Source organism: Monodon monoceros, unplaced genomic scaffold, assembly GCF_005190385.1.
Source record: "Monodon monoceros isolate NGI ecotype Baffin Bay Population unplaced genomic scaffold, NGI_Narwhal_1 Super_Scaffold_3, whole genome shotgun sequence".
Lineage (NCBI taxonomy): Eukaryota > Metazoa > Chordata > Mammalia > Artiodactyla > Monodontidae > Monodon > Monodon monoceros.
Genome location: NW_021703780.1, coordinates 616813 through 639851, shown reverse-complemented (window position 1 = coordinate 639851; position 23039 = coordinate 616813). Strand labels below are relative to the sequence as shown.

At 37.8% G+C, this 23039-nt stretch overlaps 1 protein-coding gene across 3 annotated transcripts in view; it reads left to right on the top strand.

Moving 5' to 3' along the window:
* The first annotated feature begins 2523 nt into the window (after positions 1–2523).
* TMLHE (trimethyllysine hydroxylase, epsilon) overlaps positions 2524–23039 on the top strand; it is a 68728-nt gene continuing 48212 nt past the window's right edge. Inside the window, exons 1-2 of one of the 3 annotated variants that reach the window (XM_029243874.1) lie at positions 2524–2691; positions 22432–22613. In XM_029243874.1, the coding sequence (XP_029099707.1) occupies positions 22433–22613 (181 nt within the window). In that variant the 5' untranslated portion in view covers positions 2524–2691; position 22432. The remainder of the gene's footprint in view (positions 2692–22431; positions 22614–23039) is intronic. The other 2 variants (XM_029243876.1, XM_029243875.1) reach the window with 2 other exon arrangements.

Genomic DNA, 23039 nt, shown 5'->3' with positions numbered 1-23039 from the left:
AAAACATAAAAGGACCCAGATAATATCATTGGTTTTTTTCTTGTCTTATTTTGTAGCACATTTATACCTATTGCTTTTTACTCAGACATTAACTCATTCATTCAACAAATGTTCTTTAAGCTCCTACTCTGTCCTAGACACTATGTTAGCTTCTTCACACAAACACACACAAATCATAATAAGGGAAACCAACAAGCAAGCAATTATAACAGAGGGGGAATGATTTAATTGATGCAAAGAGGAGGAAATAAACTTTTGTTTCACTACCTATTCAATATTTTTCTGATATGCCATATCACCTTCCCCAAACTGTACCTGAACCATACCTTCCCTGGTTGGTCATGCCTCCCCTCCAGTCACTAAAATGCATCACCATCATAGCACCTAATACTCATAGAGCATTTACTGTGTGTCAGATATGGCCAGGTACTTTACACATATTGTCTCATTTCATCACCACAAACCTGTAATATAGATACTATTATTATGCTCATTTGTGAGTTAGGAAATTGAGGGTTAAAGAATTGAGGTCCTTCGCCCAAGATTTCATATGTGCTCTAGAAAAGAGCACTCATGTCAACTATTTTCTACTTCCTGTGCTCTGGCTTGCTGCTGATGCCTAATGTTAAGATCATTGCTGCTTAATGGTATCACCTACCAAAGGCACCACCACCACTGCCAATACCAACCAATGTCTGTGCCAAAGTCTTAAGTCTAGAGCATTAATATTTGGGTCCAGGATATTGTTTCTTGAAGCTCTTAGTATTGTTTCTGATAGATGCCAAATATCTGAGAACAATGAACATATTTTGTGAAAGAATTCTTTGTAGTTTTTACTTGTATTTTTTATTACAGTTCTTGCCCTCCAATCTGGAGCCAGATTACCTAGGTTTGAATCTCAGCCCTGACACTTAACTACTGTGTGATCCTGGTGAAATTGCTTAACTTCTCTGTGCCCCAGTTTCCTTATCCTTAAATCAGGGATAACAGTAATATTTATCTTAAGTGTTTGTTATAAAACACTTAGCTCAGCATTTGGCATATAGCACAAATTTAATAAATGTTGGTTACTATTATTAAGGCAACTGGCTTCTTTTTCCGACTCTTAAACAGGCTTTATCTATCAACCTCTTGCCTCTTTCTGAGTACTTTCTATCTGTTGATTTCACCTTACCTTTATTGATCTTATCACTCTAATTGCTACTGTCATGTTCTTTCCTACTACAGGACCTTTGACCATACCGGTGGGGTATGGTCATACCACACCCTCCACCTGGGATGTTCCTTTTCCTGTTGCTTGGCCAATTCCTATTTGTTCTTAAACTCGATAAGGGCATGAACTCTATCTGTTTTGTGTTGTTTTGCTTGGTTTTTTTTTTTTACCATTTTACACCCAGTGCTTAATACTGCACCTGGGGTTCGGTAGACACTCAATGTTTGCTGCCTGAATGAGTGCCAGTCTGAGTCTATCATCTCACTTTATTCAGTTATTCCTCTGTATATTAATTCACATCCTAGCTATAGCCTTTTTTCTTTCTACTCACTGGTTTACACAATTCTAAACAAATATTCACTAAACACAATATTTGTTAGGTCTGGGCTAGGGACTTGGAATATAAATTTGAAAAATATGAATTTTCTGCTCTCAAGAAGGTACGTGCTCATTGGGGGACACAGGCATGCAAAGAGAGAAATTATAATCCAAAACGATAAGTGGTATACTTGAGGCCTGTGCTGGATACATTTGTCATATTGGACCCACGAAAAAGGATCAATTTTCCAAATAGACAAATGGGGTAAAGCGTCTGGCAGCAAGAATTCCAGGGTAAAAGTACGAAGGTTTTTTTTTTCTTTTGCTGATGTTGACTTCTACAAATCTTTCCTTTATTATTACCCTTTTGAGTAACAATTTTAATCTCCAATAACTACAATACTGCTCACTTTCCCATTTTCAATGTCTATACATTACATTTGTTATGTGTTGTTGCTCTCAATTTTTTCCCTTTGCCCTGAATTTCCATTGCACATACTATTTCAGTGAATTTTTTTGTCCTTCTTTGTAATATGTACTGTTCTTCAATTTTTACGTGCATAAGATATGAATTCTTAACGGCTCGTTCCATTCTAGCACTCAATGTACTTAACACTGTACCTGGACCTTGGATTCAAGGTGCTCAAGTAAATTGGTGGGAGTCCAGCAGCGGAGTGGTATGCGATTTAAGTTCAAGAAAGTGGTGGAGGGATATTGGAAGAATTTAAGCTCCAGCGACCCTCGATAAACCACCATAAATAGGAGCATATTGGGAGGAGTCCTGAAACGGCAAGCAAGGCGACCTAGGTTTTACACGCATACTTTTATAGGTCTATGTATCCTCCTGTCTGCGCCTGTGGTTCCAAATCTGCTAAATGAAGGCAATCCGGCCCAGCTCAGCCCTGTTGCATCAGAGGCTCTAGCACGATCCGCAGCCCGCTTGGTCCCAGGCGCGCGAGGCCCCCACCCTGCATGGCCGGAAGGAGCGGGGCGGGGCCTCCAGGCTAGGCGCTGGGTCCGAGCGCGCTGGGGGAGGGGAGCGCGGAGCCGACAGTTTCAGGGCAAAAAGCAAAAGGCGGGCGCAGGGCTGCCTTCCGAGGTTCTCTTTGCTTGCAGTTCCTCCTGCTTTGCTGATTTGGGAGTCGCGACCTCCGGCACAGGTGGGTTCCGCCCTGTGGATCGGCGAAGGGGTGTTCTGGGTGGGTGCGATGAGTAGGTTTGCCCAGCCGCTGGCTTTCAGGCCTGGCGCAGTGAGAGGCGGCTGCTCGGCCTCGGGGCGTTGGTACTCACCTTTATTTACCCTGGCAGAGGAGAAGGCCACTTGTGCCTTGCCGCAGGGCTCTCGTCACGGTTTGTGCCAGCTGCGCGAAACACAGCCCGCCCGGAGATCAGCGCGGGGTCAGATGGGCCTAGTGCTTGGGAAGAGCTGGAAGAGCTGGAGCAACCTTGCGCTGGGACTGACGCCCAGAGTACATTGTCTCAAACTCGATCGGACTTCCCCGTCCTGGGTCTGTCATTGACTGTGTCTAGCTTTCGGCGAGTCCCTACCCTCTCCCTGCTTCACTTTGTTGGGCAGTGCAGTGGAAGGTGGAACTCGGCTGTCTGCAAGAGCTTGCAGCACTGACTTTCTTTCTTGGTAATGTTTTCTGCCCAGATTTTACCCTTTCTCTGCCCCTCCTGAGCAGGAAACCTAGCAAGAGTCAGGAGTAGCAGGGCAGGGCATTGGGGAAGCTAGGCAAGGCAGCTCTTTCTCTGTTCTGAAAATAACTCTGAAAAGCCTATTTAGGCTTACTTACTTTACTGACTGCCCTGAAAACTGGAAACAACATTCATTCAATGCCTTGGTTGAATGTTAACTCAAGAATGCTCTTCTGAATGCCTTACCATTAAAGATTTTAACCAGAGGACAGATGATTGTCCAAAACCTTATGGGTTGAATGAGCATAGTACACTGCCTGACGAAAGCCTAATCATAAATGACTTGGTGACTTAACTATATACTCAAGCACTGAAAGACAAACTTGAGCTCCCATGTGTGGGAATACTTCCATATTCCCTTCCCATACGGCAGTCTTTTAGGGTTGCCTCTTAGCTTGGTATTGCACTTTCAGGAAACACTGTAGTAAAAATTACACTTCATTTTACATTAACTTAACTATAAAGGCAAAGAATTAGAAACACTATGGAAGGACATTGTGCTGTCATTCTGATTCTTCCTCATTAAGGAACTGGTGATAATGATAACGGCAACCATATATTATGCAAAACACTGTAATCTTCACAACCATGAGAGGTAAATGTGCTTATGTATAACGATACTTAAAGAGGTTATACTTTATCTCATAACCAGTATGATGAAGGGAATTTTCAATTTGTCGATTGAGTCTGGGGGCGTCTTTTGCGTCTCCCACCTCATCCTCTGTTTCTGGGAAGGGTGGACTGGGAGGGATCACTTCCTGGTTTTGGTATCTATATCAGGAATCACAAGCGGTTCTGTATCTCTGCTTGTCAACCCTGGGAACAGCAGTAAAATATCCAAATTGATCACTCACTGTCTGCAGTGTTTCTGGAAGCTGTGTTTTCTGCCTGCCAGGATGGGGGGTGGGTGGAGCGGTGGGCCCTGGATTAATAAACCCCCTCGGATGGGAAACGTCTCTTTCTGCTTGGAGCCAAAGTGAACGTAGACTCACCAGTTGGGCACCATTGTGACCCTCTTTCGACAACACCAAACGTCCCTCATGCTTATATGGGCTGTACATGTACCTGCCATTGCCCACGTGTAAAGAATTTACAGGGTGAGAGGCTTTGGGCAAAACCTGGTCTCTGCCACAGCTGCAGGGTTTAGGCAAGGAGTGGCCACCGGTATGAATGTGAGTGTTCTTCAAGGTGTGGGACCTGTTGATTTCCCAAGTGGTCAATAGAGTGAGAGGGGAATTCTGATAGACATCTGCTGAGCTGACCTTGTGGGTGAGTATAGGACTGACTGTTTGGCAGGACCTGGTGGATGCGTTGGCCATATTTTTACTCTGTTTATTCATTCTTTCACTCCAAAGACAATCAATGAATGCTTACTCTGTGCCAGGATGCTGATCCACTCACTGAGATTAGCAGCACAGGAGGACAGTAAGTTTGAGAGGACAACAGGAATTCAACTTGAAGCATGTTAAGTCTGAGGCATCCTCAGTCTTCCCCATTCCCAATATCTAATCAGTACAAAACCTTGTCACTTCTGCATCCTGAATATTTTTTTAAACCCATCCACTTCTCTTTGCCCCCACTGCTACTCAGAATTTCAACCCAGCAACATTCTTTTTCTGTTAATTTTTAAAATTTTTATTGTAGAAGACCCAAATCCCTGCTTGACCCTCAGCCCTCATGGGAAAACCACCATAACCATGGCAACAACTACAACATCAACAACATACAACAGCCTAATGAGCTCTGTATGACCCCTAATAAGTCGTGTCAACTGACACAAACTTTATTTTCTCTACTTCCCAAAGTGTTTTTAAAATTTTGTATCGAGATATAATTTACACGCCATAAATTTGACTCATTTTACGTGTACATTCAGGGATTTTTAGTAAATTTATCGAGTGGTGCAACCATCACTATAATCCAATATTAGATATTTCCATCACCTCAATGGCACCTCTCTCTTGCCCATGTGCACTTAGTCCCCATTACCACCCTAGCCCCTGGGAACCACTAATCTGCTTCTTGTCTCTATGGATTTGCCTATTCTGGACATTTCATATAAATGGAATCACGCAGTATGCAGTCTTTTGTGACTTGCTTCTTTTACTTTCAAGTTTCATCCATGTTGTAGTGTGAATCAGTACTTCGTTACTTTTGATAGCCGAATAATGGTATATAATATATGTATATACCACCTTTTGTTTATGGACATTTGGGTTATTTCCACCTTTTGGCTATTGTGAATAAGGCTGGTATGGACATTTACGCACAAGATTTTGGATGCACATATGTTTTCGATTCTCTTGGGTAGGTACCTAGGAGTGGAAGTGCTGGCTTATATAGTAACTGTATGTCTAATCTTTTGCCAAAGTATTTTCCAAAGGGACTGCACCATTTTATATTGATTACATTTACATGCACCACCAGCAGTGTATAAAAGTTCTAATTTCTCCACATCCTCACCAATGTTTGTTATTTTTCCTTTTAAAAAATTTATAGCTGCCCTTGTGGGTGTGAAGTAATATCTCATTTGGAATTTGATTTGCATTTCCCTAATCGTAATGATATTGAACATCTTTTCATCTGTTTCTTGTCCATTTGTATATGTTCTTTGGAGAATAGTCTATTAAATATTTTGCCCACTTTTCAATAAGGTTTTTTCCCTTCCTATTATTGAGATGTAAGAATTCTTTATATATTTAAGATACAAATCCTTTATCAGGTATATGATTTGAAAATATTTTTTCCAGTCTGTGACTTATCTTTTCATTTTCTAATTGTGTCTTTTGAAAGACAAAGGTTTTGAATTTTTATTAAGTTCAATTTATCATTTTTCTTTTGTAAATTCTACTTTTTGGTTAAGAACACTTTGCTTAATCCAAGGTCATGAAGATTTTCTCCTATATTTTCTTCTGCAAGTTTTATAGTTTTATCTTACATTTATGTCTAATCCATTTTGACTTTTTTTTTTAATTGAAGTATAATTGACCTACAACACTATGTTACTTCCAGGTATACAGTATGGTGATTTGATATTTCTATACATTACAAAATGATCACCGTGATAAATCTAGTTACCACCTATCACCATACAAAGATATTTTAATGTTACTTACTATATTCCCTATGTGTACATTAAATCCACACAATTCATTTATTTTGTAACTAGAAGTTTGTACCTCTTAATCTCTCTTACCTGTTTCTCTCATCCGCCCTTACCTCTCTCCCCTCTGGCAACCACCAGTTTGTTCTCTGTGTCTATGAGCCTGTTTCTGTTTTGTTAGGTTTATTCATTTGTTTTGTTTTTTAGATTCCACATAGAACTGAAATCACATGGTATTTCTCTTTCTCTGTTTGACTTATTTCACTCAGCATAATAACCTCTAGGTCCATCCATGTTGTTGAAAAAGGCAAGATTTCATTCTTTTTTTATGCCTGAACATTATTCCTGTGTGTGTGTGTGTGTGTATGTGTGTGTATGTATGTGTGTATACCACATCTCTTTATGCATTCATCTATCAATGAACACTTAGGTTGCTTACATATCTTGGCTATTGTAAGCAATGCTGCATTGAACACAGGGGTGCACATATCTTTTCAAATTAGTACTTTTGCTTTTTAGGGTATATACCCAGAAGTGAAATTGCTAGATCATATGGTAGTTCTATTTTTAATTTTTAAAGGAACCTCCATACTGTTTTCCAGAGTGACTGCACCAATTTACATTCCCACCAGCAGTGCACAAGTGTTCCCTTTTCTCCACATCCTAACCAACACTTGTTATTTGTTGTGTTTTTAATAATAGCCATTATGACAGATGTGAGGTGGTATCTCTTTGTGGTTTTGATTTGCATTTACCCTCCTCCACAGGGATTAGACCTACATCATGGCCCAACAGCTGTCCCAGTCTTTTCAGACTCTGTCTCCATTTTCTTTCACATATGTTTCCCCTGATAAACCACTTGTACATCTCTTCCTGTCATGGCATCTCCTTCTCAGAGGACCCGAACTAATTCAGTTGTCAACATTACAAATTGGGGGATTTCTTATATAATACGCATTTCTGGCTCCTCTCAAATCTGGCAGCATTTGGACTGTCTGGCAATAATTATCTAGAGCTGAGTAGTGGCTAAGATTTTTGGACAGATCAGGCATTCTTCAGTTCACTGCTCTCACCACAATCCCCTATTGTCTCTTATACTTTACCTATTTATGTTACTTGCCTAGCCCCTGTGGACATTTAATTTTGAGGCCCTGATGTAAAGGAGCATTCTTTTAACTCATGTAATCCAATATATTATTGCACTAGTTAAACACAGACACAGATATGACAGATAATCTCAGCTTAGAGCTTTCGTATTGGCCTACTTTACATCAGATATCTTCATGAATAATTCCCTTTTTGTTCAAATGTCATTTTGCTCAATAAAGTCTACCCTGATCACCCTGTTTAAATGTCCTGCTACCTCCAGCACATCCCTTTATCCTGCCATATAGCTTTTATTGCCTTCTAATATACTATATAATTTACTCATTTATTATGTTTATCTTTGTCTACCTCCTTCCGCTAGAGGATAAGCTCCATGAAAGCAGACATTTTTGTCTGTTCTGTTCACTGATAAATTCCAAGTGCCTAAAATAGTTCCTGGCACATAGTTGACACCGAATAAATATTTGTTAAATGAATTGTGCAGGAAGAATGAGAGGGAGAATATGGTAGGCAAAGGAAACAACATATGTGAAGGCCCTGAGGCAGTGGGCAAGATAGATGGGGCCAATTATGTGAAGCCATTGTAAAGAGATGACTCAATCCTTCTGTCTGCCCTCAAGGAGCTTTCAGCAAATGGGAAGAGAAAAATAATTAAACAGGCAATTTTTATATATGTTGTAAGTGCACTAATAAGGGTATGCACAAAGAGCTGTGAAAACACTGGGTAGGCAGCTACTAACTCTTCCTAGGGGAGTTAGGAAGATTTTACAAAGGTGACATTTGAGCTAGGTCTCAGGCAGGAGAGTGACATGATGAAAGTGTTTTAAGAAGATTAATCTGGCAATAGTATGGAAAATGGATTGGAATATGGATGGAATGGAGGCAAGGAAACCATCTAGTCTATGGCAGTAGTCCAGGTATGAGGTGATGAAGGCACCTATAGGAATGGAAAGAGAAGGACAAATCTGAGAGACATTTGGAAGGAAAAATTGACAGGAGCTAAATGGACTCTTGGCTTTAAGCCTTTTAGGGGGTAATGCTTCTTCCTTAGTAATAACCATGAAAAGATTCAGATTGACCTATTATGTAATTGCTTATTCTGACTAGAATTTCTAGCTATGGCTGTTCTCCAAAAGTTTCTATTATTATGATTGATACTTGTTGGACTTTAATTTACATTAAGATGGCTTTAGACTCTAAAGGTTGGGAAGCTCTCAAAAACATCATTTTGACTATGAAACAGCAAATTATTCTATTAAAGGAGAAATGAGGGAAGCTATGGGGTTGCAAGGGAAGTTTTACAATGACCTAATAGTTGCTATTTTTTTAAGAATAATATATAAAAGATGGAAAAGAAGGATGAATATAACAGATGGCACTTGCCTAAAGGATTAGTATTTGGAAGGATAAGCCCCCAAATTACCTCAGGCTTGTATAAATACATATTTGCAAAGACAACAAGAACAATTTTAACTACGTTCTCAGAAAGAAAAAGTACATGTGTCCTGGGATGGATAAGTTATAACTTGATATTGTTAAACTGTTCTCAATGATCAAAAGAATTAAGGAGAATAAGGACAGGTACTTTAACACTGGATTTATATAAGTATATTACCACTTCTAACAAAGGAAAGGGAAGAAGAGTTTTCAGTCTACTAATCAATAAGCTAAATATGTCCTGGGTTAGCTTCTAGAACAGATTTTCAAGTAAGTGAGTACTTAGAAAATTACACAGTGTTATCAACAAACAAAGACGTTCCACACAAATCTAATTTTTATTTCTGATTATTAGAGATGTTTATGGAAATAAGACAGATATAACATGTACATTGAATGAATGAATGAATGAAACTTCAGCAAGATTTTAACAAGTCTTTTATGACACCCTTGTGAACAAGAATTATGAATCCATGTTGATGGGTTATATAATTAATACAATTATGTATTAATTAGTTAAATTACCATACTAAAAGAGTGCTGATAGCAGACCATAAGCAAAGGAAGAGTTTTAGATGGCCTGTTGCAAACCCTACCTTTGGCTTGACATCATCAATATTTTTATAACTTACTTGACTGAAGATTTAGAGCAGACATCTTACCAGATTTAAAGAGGTTATGAAGCTAGGAGAAAAGTAATTCAATCCAATGTCCACAAACATTTATGAAATTCTCCTAAGTACTAGGAACCATGCTAGATGTTAGGGTACAAAAATGAATGACCCAGAGGTCTTCACATTGAGATGTGTCCAAGTATTACTGGTGGGAAAGACATAAAAACATATAATTTCAACAAAATATATTGAGAAGGAAAACAGAGGCATAAACAGACTATAATGAGAGAACAAAAGAAAGCTACTAGTTCATTCTGTGACTTTAAGGAAGAATTCTTAGATGATATCTCCACTGATTCTTGAAAGATGTATAAAAGACAGAGTAGGAACGGCTTCCAGTTTGAGGGAAAAAAAGCATGAACATGAGTTTCTCAGAATTAGGAAAGTATAGTGGGTCTGGGAAGCTATAAACAATGAAGTACAAGGAGGTAAATAACAGGAAGTGAGGCTGAGAGGTAGCTCAGGATCAGGTAATGGGAGGCATTACATAACATGATAAGTAAATTGGACTTTACCCTGAAGGCCCTAGGGATCCATTCAAAAAGAATGACATACTAATATATTTTTTTAATTCACTATTCCTACAGTGTGCAAAATGATTTGAAGGGAGGGCAAATGTGTGTATGGATAGATCAGTTGGGAGGCTTTTGCAGTCTTTGAGTGAGAAATAATGGTGGGCCTGGACTGGGATGGTAGCAAATAGAGATATAATGCAGTGTGTCGGCACTTATAACAATGCCTGGCACCTAGTACATGTAAATATCTGATATATTTGTAATAGGAGTCCTAGGAGAGGAGAGAGAGAATGGTACAGAAACAATATTTGAAGAGATGATAACTAAGAGTTTTCCAAAAGTAACAAAGTATTGTGTTATTTTGCTATTGCTGCATACCAAGTTACCACAAACTTAGTACTTAAACAAACATCCATTTATTATCTCATAGTTCTGTATGTCAGAAGACCAGGCATGGCATTACTGGGTTCTCTGGTCAGTGTATTAAAGGCTGAAATTGGTGTGTTGGGTAGGCTGTATTCTTTTCTGGAGGCTTTGGCTAAGAATTCACATCCACCCTCATTCAGATTGTTGGCTGAATTCAGTTCCATGTGGCTGTAGGACTGAGGTTGCTGTTTCCTTGCTGCATATCAGCCACATAGTCCTCTCCATCTTCAAAGCCAATAGAGAATCTCTTTGACAGCAGATTCCTCTGCTGCTTCAAGTCTCTTTCACCAGAAAGATCCCTGTCCCTTTTAAGGGATTGCTGGATTAGGTCAGACCAACCAAAGATCATGTCCCTTTCGTAATGTCTGTTGTGCCATATACATAACCTAATCATGCATGAAGTCACAGATTTAAAAAGTGCTATAACTCAGAGCAGAATAAAGAAAACCTCATCTAGATGTATTTTAATAAAGACTGATAAAAAATAAAGAAACAATCTTAAAAGCAGTTAGAGAAAAAAGATGTATTACCTTACAAGGAGTAGCAATTAGATTGGCTTTAACTTCTCAACAGAAACAATGTGAACATAATGGAACAATATCTTCAAAATGCTGGAGAAACTAACTGCCAATCAAAAATTCTATATCCAATGAAAATAGCCTTCAAAATGAAAGTAAGACAGATGCTTTTAGATGGTCCCAACTTACGGAACCTTCCACCAAACACCAAAGGAAATATTTAGGATCTTTAAGCTGAAGTAAAATGATCCCAAATGAAAGCTTGGAGATATAAAATGGATGCAATGGAGAGGTTAAATATGTGGGTAGATCTGAATGTCCCTGTGGGATGTATGTGTGTGTGTTTGTGTGTGTGTATAATTAAAATACACAACAGCAGTTGAAGAAGGAAGATAGAGTTAATATAAATTCTTTAATTTGCATTATAATTTTAAAAAATCAAAGATATGTGTTATAATCCCTAGAATAACTGTTTTTAAAAAAACAGTAAAAGAATGTATAACTAACAAGTAAACAAAGGAGGAAATGGAATGATACAAATTACCTAATCAGTGTAAAACAAAGCAAGAGAGAAAGGTAACAAAACAGGCAAGACGAATAGAAAGCAAATATTTGACTTCACACATTAATTAAATGACAAATCATGAGGTTAAACAACAAAATCTAACTACATATATGCTGTTTATAAGAGACAAAAGGGTGGAATAAATATACGCCACAAACACTACCCCCCCCAAAGAAACCTGATTTAGATATAATAATATAAAACAAGACTTTATGGCAGGTTTCTTTACTAGACATAAGACATATTTTGTGATGATAAGAGAGGCCATCCACCAAGAAGATAAAATTATTGTTCTAATTTGTATGCAGCCCAAATATACAAAGCAAAAATTGACAGATGTCCAGTAAATAAATTCAGTCATAATCAGAGGTATTAATACATATCCCTCAATAACTAACAGATCATAAGACAAATAAAACCAATAAGTATATAGAACAGTTGAACAATAATATTAACAAACAACCTAATTGACAGACATAAACAGATGACCTTATGTAACAACTACAGAATATATATTCTTTTCTGCACACAGAAAAATAGATGATATGCTAGGCCATACAGCAACAAATTACAGTTGCACTGAGGGGTTATTTTGCCACAATGAAATAAAGTTAGAAAACAATAATAAAAATAAAAATAGAAAATCCCTCTAAAATATGTTTACTTTTAAATAACCTGTAGGTCAAATTTTAAAAATCACAATGGAAATTAGAAAATATGTTAATTGGCTGAAAAATGAAAATATTGCATATCAAAACTCATGGTGGGGGAGGGGTGAATAGTCAGAGCACAGAGGATTTTTAAGACAATGAAAATACTCTGTGTGTTATTATAAAGGACACATGTCATTATACATTTGCCCAAACCCATAGAATGTAGAACACCCAGCGTGAAAGCTAATATAAATTATGGACTTTGGGTGATAATGATGTGTTGATGTAGGTTCATCACTTGTAACAAATGTATCACTCTGTGGTGGAGGTTATTGATAATGGTGGGGATTATGCATGTGTAGGGGCAGGAGGTGTATGAGAAATCTCTATATCTTTCCCTCAATTTTGCTGTGAACCTAAACCTGCTCTAAAAAAAACTTGCTTAAAAAAATGTACAGTGGGTAAAAGATCTTTGAACAGACACTTGACCAAGGAAGATATATAGGTGGCAATTAAGAATATGAAAATATGCACAACATCATTCATAATTAGGGAGATGCAAATTAAAACAACAATGAGATATTACTGCACACCTATTAGTTGCTAAATCTATTAATGGCTAAATCCAAAAAACTGACAATACCAAGTTCTAGCAAGGATGCAGAAGAATGGGAGCTCTCATTCATTGCTGGTGGAATGCAAAATAGTACAGCTACTTTGGATGACAGTTTCAGATTCTAGTAATGTTAAGTAAAACATCAATAGCACTCTTTGGCATTTACCCAAGTGATCTGAAAACTATGTTCACCAAAAAAAAAATGTATTTCTGTATGTATGTGTGGCAGTTGTGGAGATTTCAGCTGTATGTGATCTTGAGGTTGGTTCTCCGAACTGTTGATTGTTGATGAGTTTCCTTGAAGGAATGGGAATGGCAAATAATGAGGGAAGGAGGCTTTGACTTTTTATTTTATATATTTCTCAGTTGTTTAGATTATTTTTTTTCTTTTTACAGTGAGGAAGTGGTTTTTTCTTCTAGTTTTATTGAGATATAATTGACATAGAGCACTATATAAGTTTAAGGTGTACATCCACCATCTCAATAGATACAAAATTAAAGAAAAGGAAAAAGAATTTTTTCCTTATGATGAGAACTCTTAGGATTTACTCTCTTAACACCTTTAGTGTATAACATTCAATAGTGTTAATTATATTTATCATGTTGTACATTACATCCCTAGTATTTATTTATCGTATAACTGGAAGTTTGTACCTTTTGATCATGTTCATCCAATTCCCTCTCCCTCCACTCCCTGCCTCTGGTCTGATCTCTTTTTCTATGAATTTATTTGTTTGTTTGTGTTTGCTTTTGAAGTATAATTGACCTACAACACTGTGTTAGTTCCTGTTACACAGCATAGTGATTTGATATTTCTATACATTTTAAAATGATCACCCGGATAACTCTACTTACCATCTGTCACCATACAAAGATATTACATAGCTATAACTATATTCCCCACACTGTACATTTCATACCGGTGACTCATTTATTTTGCAACTGGATATTTGTACCTCTTAATCTCCCTAATCTATTTCTTTCCTCCCTGCACTGCTCTCCCTTCTGGCAAACACCTGTTTGTTTTCTGTATCTATGACTCTGTTTCTGTTTTATTATGTTTGTTAATTTGTTTTGGTTTTTAGATTCCACATATAAGTGAGATTATATAGAATTTGTCTTTCTCTGTCTTATGTATTTTACTTAGCATAATACCCTCTAGGTCTATCCATGTTTTCACAAATGGCAAGATTTCATTCCTTTTTATGGCTGACTAATATTCCAGTCTGTCTGTGTGTGTGGGGGTATAACATCTTCTTTTTCCACTCATATATTGATGGGATCTAGGGTGCTTCCATATCATGGTTACTGTAAATAATGCTGCAATGAACATAGGGGTGCATATATCTTTTCAGTTTAGTGTTTTCATTTTCTTCATATAAATACCCAGGAGTGGAATTGCTGGATCATATGGTAGTTCAGTTTTTTATTTTTTGAGGAAACTTTATACTGTTTTCTATAGTGGCTGCACCAATTTACGTTCCCACCAACAGTGCACGAGGGTTCCTTTTTCTCCACATCCTCACCAACACTTGTTATTTGTTAGCTTTTTGATAATAGCCATACTGACAGGTGTGAAGTAGTATTTCATTGTGGTTTTGATTTGCATTTTCTTGATGATTAGTGATATTGAGCATCTTTTCATGTGCCTGTTGGTCATCTGTATGTCTTCTTTGGGAAAATGTCTATTCAGGTCCTCTGCCCATTTTTTTTTTGTTTGTTTTTGTTTTTGTTTTTGTTTTGTGGTATGCGGGCCTCTCACTGTTGTGGCCTCTCCCGTTGCACAGCACAGGCTCCGGACGTGCAGGCTGAGCGGCCATGGCTCACAGGCCCAGCCGCTCCGCAGCATGTGTGATCTTCCTGGACCGGGGCACAAACCCATGTCCCCTGCATTGGCAGGTGGACTCTCAACCACTGCACCACCAGGGAAGCCCTCTGCCCATTTTTAATTGGGTTATTTGCTTTTTTTAATGTTGAATTTATGAATTATTTCTATATTTTGGATATTAACCAGATATATCATTTACAAAGATCTTTTCCCATTCAAAAGGCAAATTTTTCATTTTGCTGATAGCTTCCTTTGCTATACAATAGCTTTTTAGTTTGATGTAATCCCATTTGTTTATTTTTGCTTTTGTTTCCCTTGCCTAGGGAGACATACCCAAAAAACTATTACTAAGACAAATGTAAAAGCGCATACTGCCTATGTTTTCTTCTAGAAGTTTTCTGGTTTCAGGTCTTACATTTAAGTCTTTAATCCATTTTGAATTTATTTTTGTGAATGGTGTGAGAAAGTAGTCCACTTTTGATTCTTTTGCATGTAGCTGTCCAGGTTTTCCAACATCATTTATTGAAGAGGCTGTCTTTTACCCATTGTATATTCTTGCCTACTTTGTTGTAGATTACTTGCCCATATAAGTGTGGGTTTATTTCTGAGTTCTCTATTCTGTTGCATTGATCTATGTGTCTGTTTTTGTGTCAGTACCATACTGTTTTGATTACCATAGTATTATAGTATAGTTTGAAATTGGGGGCATGATACCTCCAGCTTTATTCTTCTTTCTCAAGATTGTTTTGGCTATTTGGGTTTTTTTGTGTTTCCATAAAATTTTATAATTACTTTTTCTAGTTCTATGAAAAATACCACTGATGTTTCGATAGGGATTGCATTGAGTCACTAGATTGCCTTAGGTAGTATGGTCATTTAAACAATATTAATGCTTCCAAACCAAGAACACAGTATATCTTTCCATCTATTGGTGTTGTCTTCAATTTCTTTCATTGGTTTCTCATAGTTTTCTGAGTACATGTCTTTTACATTTTGGTTACATTTATTCCTAGGTATCTTATTCCTTTTGATGTGATTGTGAATGGGATTACTTTCTTAATTTCTCTTTCTGATAGTTCATTGTTAGTGTATAGAGGTGCAATAGATTTCTCTATATTAATTTCATATCCTGCAACTTTACCAAATTAATTGATGAGTTCTAGTAGTTGTTTGGTGGCATCTTTAGGATCTTCATGTATAATATCATGACATCTGAAAACAGTGACAGTTTTACTTCATTCTTTCCAATTTGTATTCCATTATTTTATTTTCTTGTCTGAGTGGTCTGGCTAGAACTTCCAATACTATATTGAGTAGAAGTGATGAGAGTGGGCATCCTTGTCTTATTCCTGATTTTAGAGGAAATGGTTTCAGCTTTTCACCATTGAGTGTGATGTTAGCTGTGGGCTTGTCATATATGGCCTTTATTATGTTGAGGTATGTTCCCTCTGTACCCACTTTGTTGAGAGTTTTTATCATAAATGGATGTTGAATTTTGTCAAAAGCTTTTTCTTCATCTACTGAAATGATCATATGATTTTTTTTCTCTTCAGTTTGTTAATGTGGTATATCACACTGATTAATTTGTGGATATTGAACCATCTTTGTATCCCTGGAATGAATCCCATTTGGTCATGGTGTATGATCCTTTTAATGTATTTTTGAATTTGGTTTGCTAATATTTTGTTGAGGAATTTGCATATATGTTCATCAGTGATATTGGCCTGTAATTTTCTCTTTTTTTTTGATAACTTTGGTTTGGTATCAGGGTGATGCTGGCCTGGTAGAATGAGTTTGGAAGCTATACCTTCCTCTGCAGTTTTGGGGAATAACTTGAGAAGGATAGGTGTTAACTCTTCTCTAAATGTTTGGTTGAATTTACCTGTGAAGGTATCTGATCCTAGACCTTTGTTTGTTGGGAGTTGTTTTCATTCCTGATTTAATGTCATTACTGGTCATTGGTCTGTTCATATTTTCTGTTTCTTCCTGATTCAGTCTTCAGATATTGTACATTTCTAGGAATTTTTCCATTTCTTCTCTGTTGTCCATTTTATTGGTGTATAACTTTTTGTGGTAATCTCTTATGATCCTTTCTGTTTCTAACTTGTGTTGGTTCTAACTTGTGTTTTATTACTGATTTTACTTATTTGGGCCTTCTTTTCTCCTTGATGAGTCTGGCTAAAGGTTTATCAATTTTGTTTATCTTTTTAAGAACCAGTTCCTAGTTTCATTGATCTTTTCTATTGTAGTTTAGTCTCTATTTCATTCATTTCTTTTCTGATCTTTATGATTTCTTTTCTACCAACTTTGGGTTTTGTTTGCTCTCCTTTTTCTTGTTCCATTACATGTAAAATTAGGTTGTCTGAGATTTTTCCTGTTTCCTGAGGTAGGTTTGAATCACTATAAACGTCCCTCTTAGAAATTTTTTTCCTGTATCCCATAGATTTTGGACCACTGTATTTTCATTTTCATATTCATATTTTTTGATGTCCTCTTTGATTTCTTCAGTGACCCTTGGTTGTTTACTACAATGTTATTTGTTCTCCATGTGTTTGTGTTTTTTACAGTTTTGTTTCTTGTAGTTGATTGCTAGTCTCATAGCATTGTGTTTGCAAAAGATGCTCAATGTGATTTCAATCTTCTTAAATTTACTGAGATTTATTCTGTGGTTTAGCATGTGATCTATCCTGGAGAATATTCCATGTTACTTGAAAAGAATGTGTATTCTGGGGCTTTTAGATGAAATGTTCTATATATACTATTAAGGCCATCTAGTCTAATGCGTCATTTAAGGCCAGTGTTTCTTACTGATTATCTGTCTGGATGATCTGTCTATTGCTGTAAGTAGGGTGTTAAAGTCCCCTACTATTATAGTGTTACCGTCAGTTTCTCCTTTTATGTTTGTTAATATTGCTTTATGTATTTAGGTGCTCCTATGTTGGGTGCATTTATATTTAAAATTGTTATATCTTTTTGTTGGATCGATCCCTTTATCATTATGTAATGTCCATCTTTATCTCTTGTTACAGTCTTTATTTTAAAGTCTATTTTATCTGATATAAAAGTCGCTACCCCAGCTTTCTTTTCATTTCTGTTTACACGAAATACCTTTTTTCCATCCCTTTACTTTCAGTCTGTCTGTGTCTTTAGATCTGAAGTTAGTATCTTGTAAGCAGCATAAATAGGGGTCTTGTTTTTGTATCTATCCAGCCACTCTGTCTTTTGATTGGAACATTTAGTTCATTTACCTTTAAAGTAATTTTTGTTGGGACTTCCCTGGTGCTCCAGTGATTAAGACTCTGTGCTTCCAATGCAGGGGGTGTGGGTTCAATCCCTGGTCAGGGAACTAAGATCCCACATGCTGTGTGGCCAAAAAATAAAAATAAATAAATACATAAATAAATACTTAATTATTGTTAGGTATGTACTTATTGCTATTTTGTTAATTGTTTTGGGATTGTCTTTGTAGTTTTTTTAATTGTTGTTCCTTTCTTCTTTTGCTCTCTCCCCTTATGATTTGATGACTATCTTTAGCATTATATTTGGATTCCTTTCTCTTCTCTCTGTGTGTGTGTATATATTATAGTTTTTTGATGTGTATTTACCATGGGATTTATATATAGCAAATTATATATATATATATATATATATATATATGTAATTATTGTAAGTTACTGATCTCTTTAGTTTGAATGCATTTTAACAACCCTGCATTTTTACCCTCCTCCCCCAATGTTTACTATTTGACATCTTATTTTGCTTCTTTCTGTTTTATGTATCCCTTAACTACCCATTGTGGTTATAGATGATTTTACTACTCTAGTCTTTTAACCTTCCTACTAGCTTAATAAGTGGTTAATTTTTCTACCATGACTGTATATATTTGCCTTTACCAATGAGATTTTTCCTTTCATAATTTTCATATTTCTGGTGGTGGCCTTTTCTTTTCCACTTAGAGAAGTACCTTTAACATTTCTTGTAAAGCTGTTTTGATGGTGCTGAACCCTCTTAGCTTTTGCTTGTCTGTAAAACTTGATCTCTCCATCAAAACTGAATGAGAGCCTTGATGCGTAGAGTATTCCTCATTGAAGTTTTTTCCCTCTCATCACTGTAAATATATTGTGCCACTTCCTTCTAGCCTGCAGAGTTTCTGCTGAAAAGTCAGTTGATAACTTTATGGGAATTCCCTTGTACGTAACTTTTTGCTTTACCCTTGCTGCTCTTAATATTCCCACTTTATCTTTAATTTTTGCTATTTTAATTACAGTGTGTCTTGGTGTGTTCCTCTTTGGGTTGATCCTGTTTGTGACTCTCTGTGCTTCCTGGACATGGATGTCTGTTTCCTTTCCCAGGTTAGGGAATTTTTAAGCTATTATGTCTTCCAATATGTTTTCTGCCCCTTTCTCTCTTCTCCTTTTGGGACCCCTGTAATGCAAATGTTAGTACACTTGATGTTATTCCAGAGGTCTCTTAAACTGTCTTCATTTTTTAAAATTCTTTTTTCTTTTTTCAGCTTAAGTAATTTCCACTACTCTGTCTTCCAGTTAGCTGATCTGATCCTCTGTATCATGTAATCTGTTGTCGATTCCTTCTAGTATGCTTTTTAATATCAGTTATTGCATTCTTCAGCTTTGCTTGGTTCCTCTTTATATTGTCTAACTCTTTGTTAAAGTTCTCACTGTGTTTGTCCAGTTTTCTCCCAAGTTCTTTGAGCATCTTTATGATCATGACCTGAACGCTTTATTGGGTAGATTGCTTATTTCCACTTAGTTCTTCTTCTGGGATTTTATCTTGTTCCTTCATTTGGAACATATTCCTCTATTGCCTCATTTTGCCTAATTTGCTATTTTTATTTCTATGTATCTGGTAGGTTGTTACATTTCCCAACTTCGGAGAAGTGGCTTTTTTTATGAGGCATCCTATGTGTCCGAGCAGTGCACTCCCCTCTGGTCACCAGAGTTATATGCCCTGGGGGTGGGCTGTGTGGGCCCTTCTGTTGTGGGGGGCTGGCTACTATGAGTGGTCTGGTAGGTATGGCAGGCCCTGTCTGGCTGATTATCAGGCTCTGCCTTGTACAGAGGCTGCTGGCCACTGGAGATTGGGGCTGGGTCTCAAGAGGCCTGGCTGCAGAGCCCCAGGAAATCCCAGGGCTAGTGCTGGCCCACAGGTGGGCAGAGCCCAGTCAGTGTGGCTTGTTGCAGGGCCAGTTGTCCCAGATCAAGCATCAGCCTGCCAGTGCATGGGGCCAGTTCCCGACATGGCTGACTGTGGCATCTGATATTACAAAGCTGGTGTCAGCCCACTGTTGAGTGGGTCTGGATCCTGGGGCAGCTAGCTGAGGGGCCCACGGTGTCTTAAAGCTGGTGTCAGCCTCCTGATAGGCAGGATTGTGGCCCAGGGAGGTCCTGGAGCTGGTGTTGGCCTGTTGGTTAGTGGGGTTGTGGCCCTGGTGATCTTGGGCTTAGTGTTGCCTCACTGGTGGGCAGAGTCAGGACCTGGAGTCTAGTACTAGTGCTAACAGGCTGGGGGTGGGTCCAGGTCCCAGTGCTAATAATCTAGAGGGAGGATTCCACAATGTTCCTTGCCAGCACCAGTGTCCTCATGGTAGAATGAGCTCCCCAAATGGCTGCCACCAGTGTCTGTGTCCCCAGGGTGAGCTGCAGTGGCCTTCTGCCTCTCCAGGAAGCTCTCTCCAAGATCAGCAGGTGGGTCTGACCCAGGCTCCTTTGAAATTACTGCCTCTGCCCTGGGTCCTGGAGTGTGTGAGATTTTGTGTGTGCCCTTTAATGATGGCGTCTCTATTTCCTACAGCCTTCTGACTCTCCCAAAAGTAAGCCCCACTTGCCTTCAAAGCCAAGCGTTCTGGGGACTTGTCTTCCTGGTGCAGGACCACCAGGATAGGGAGCCTGATGTGGGGGCTCAGACCTCTCACTCCTTGGGTAGAACCTGTGCAATTGTAATTATCCTCCCACTTGTGGGTCACCCACCCAGGGGTATGGGTCTTGACTATACTGCATCTCAACTTTTCCTACCCATCTCATTGTGGTTTCTCCTTTATATCTTTAGTTGTGGAATGTCTTTTCAGCAAGTGTTTAGGTCATTCTCATATTACAGAGATAGCTGCTCTGTAAATAGTCGTAATTTTGGTGTGCCCCTGGGAGGAGATGAGTTCAGGGTCCTTCTACTCCAGCATCTTCTACAATGAGCAAATTTTATTTTGTAAGTAAATAGGAAACAATGAAGCACTTCTACAAAGAACACTGATCATATGGAGTCCTCCCAGTTTTCCTAGGCATAGTTAACCACTTTCTCCTTTGCACTTTTTCACTGTACTCTGTGTTTAAAACTACTATAGATAGTAGTAGTTGTCTTTCTTCCATACTAGATGATTATGAGATTCTTGAATGGTGGCTGGGATTGATTATTTATATTTGTATTCCTAGTACTTAAGAAAGTACCCTATTTACACATGCTTGGTAATATTTGTCAAGTGAAATAATGAAGAAATGAATGAATACACTTGCTTAAGAATGTTTTTTTTTTTGTGGGGAGTAAGCCATTGTAAATGGAGAAGAGTATTTGATTAACAATTAAGCATTAGACTAAGGGTTGGAAATTTTTTTCTCTGAAGGGCCAGATAGCAAATATTGTAGACTTTGCAGGCCACATATGGTCTTGGTCCAATGTTATTGTTTTTATTTACAGTCCTTTAAAATGTAAAACCTGTATGTGGCCATATGAAAATAGGCATGGGCCATAGTTTGCCAGCCTCTGTCTTAGACTTTAACTCTCAATTTCCTAACCTATTTCAGAACCCTCCCTAATTCATCAGCAAATTCTGTTATGTCTCTAGCTATGGCCTTTGTGTATGAAACCAATCAGTCCATTTATTAGCTTACACCACACACTTAACATGTATACATCCACTCAAAATAAGCATTTTTAGTGGGTTTAGTGACCTTAAGGGGTTATTGAGAAGGTTCATGTCAAGCACCATACAGCTTTTCTGCAGTGGCATGGGTTTCTCCATCTTTTCCCACAGGATGAATTAATTCCTTTTAAGATCTTATGCAAATGAAGTTATTTTATTAATATTTCTGAAAACATGACACTTAGGGTGTCACCAACTCCAAGCAAGTTTATCAAGGTACTTTTGCCAATAGATATAGTTTATCCCTAATAATAACCACAATAATAATGATGATTGGAATGATAGCATATCATATATAGGACATATATAGGACTTACTATGTGACAACAAAGTTCTAAGTACTTTAGTCCTCACACTAAACCCATGGGATAAGTATTATTGTCATCCTCGTTTTACAAAACAGGAAACAGAGACACTGAGAGTTTAAGAAACTTGCCCACAATCACACATAATCAGTGGAAAAGAAAGTTTCAAGGAGTCAGGATGAGGGTGATTAACAGTGTCACAGTGGAGAGTCCCAGAATGATGAGCCCTAAAAAGCAATCCTTCCATATGTGGTTGAAAGGTTAAAATTAGTGATTTTCTAAAGAACCACTTCAGTTAGATAGTGGGGTGGAAGCAATATTGCAATGCATAATATGAGTGGCTGGTGAGAAGATAGAAGTAATGGTTATCAACCACTTATCCTTAGCTGTTCAGAATTTCTCCTTTAATGCTGTGGTTGAGATAATAAAATCTGTTCTTTCACATAGCTAGATATGTAGTATCCTACAGCCTTATAAACATTGTTTTATATTGTTACTAACACTCTCATTGTCAAATTTTCTAGGATGTGGTGCTGCAGGTTGTCCCATCTACAAAGCAGGCTCCAGGACCTGCTGAGGGGACGAGTCACATGTTGGGCCCTTCAACAGCCCAACTTCAAAAGCTTATTTCCATTAGCCATCCATTGGCACCATACAGCCTCCAAGTCTCTGAATTGTGTTTGGCAGCAACACGAAGATCATTTTGGTAAGATGTGTAGAGGCAGATACTTTAATTGTGACAGAAAAACCAAAATTTAATATCTTAACCATTTTAAGTGTACACTTCAGTAGTGCAAAGTATATTTACATTGTTGTGCAATGACAGATACTTTTTATGTGGAGTTGCGAAGACTAACCATTTATTTCTAGGATTATTTTACAGGTTGCAAGAAAGACAAAACTAATATAGGGTAATAGGAAAATCTCATCCCAGCTAGGGAAAGGGAGGTCTGCTATGCCCCAGCCCCACTCTATCTCCCTGTCTCTTCTAAGAAAAAATAAAGAAAGAAGAAAAAAAGCCTCAGTATACAAGGGAGAGAGTTTCAGAGACATAGACTGGAAATTCTATAGCCAGGGAAAGTATTGGGTGGCATAGGGGAAAAAAGCTTTACCCCTGTGTATTAGTTTCCTA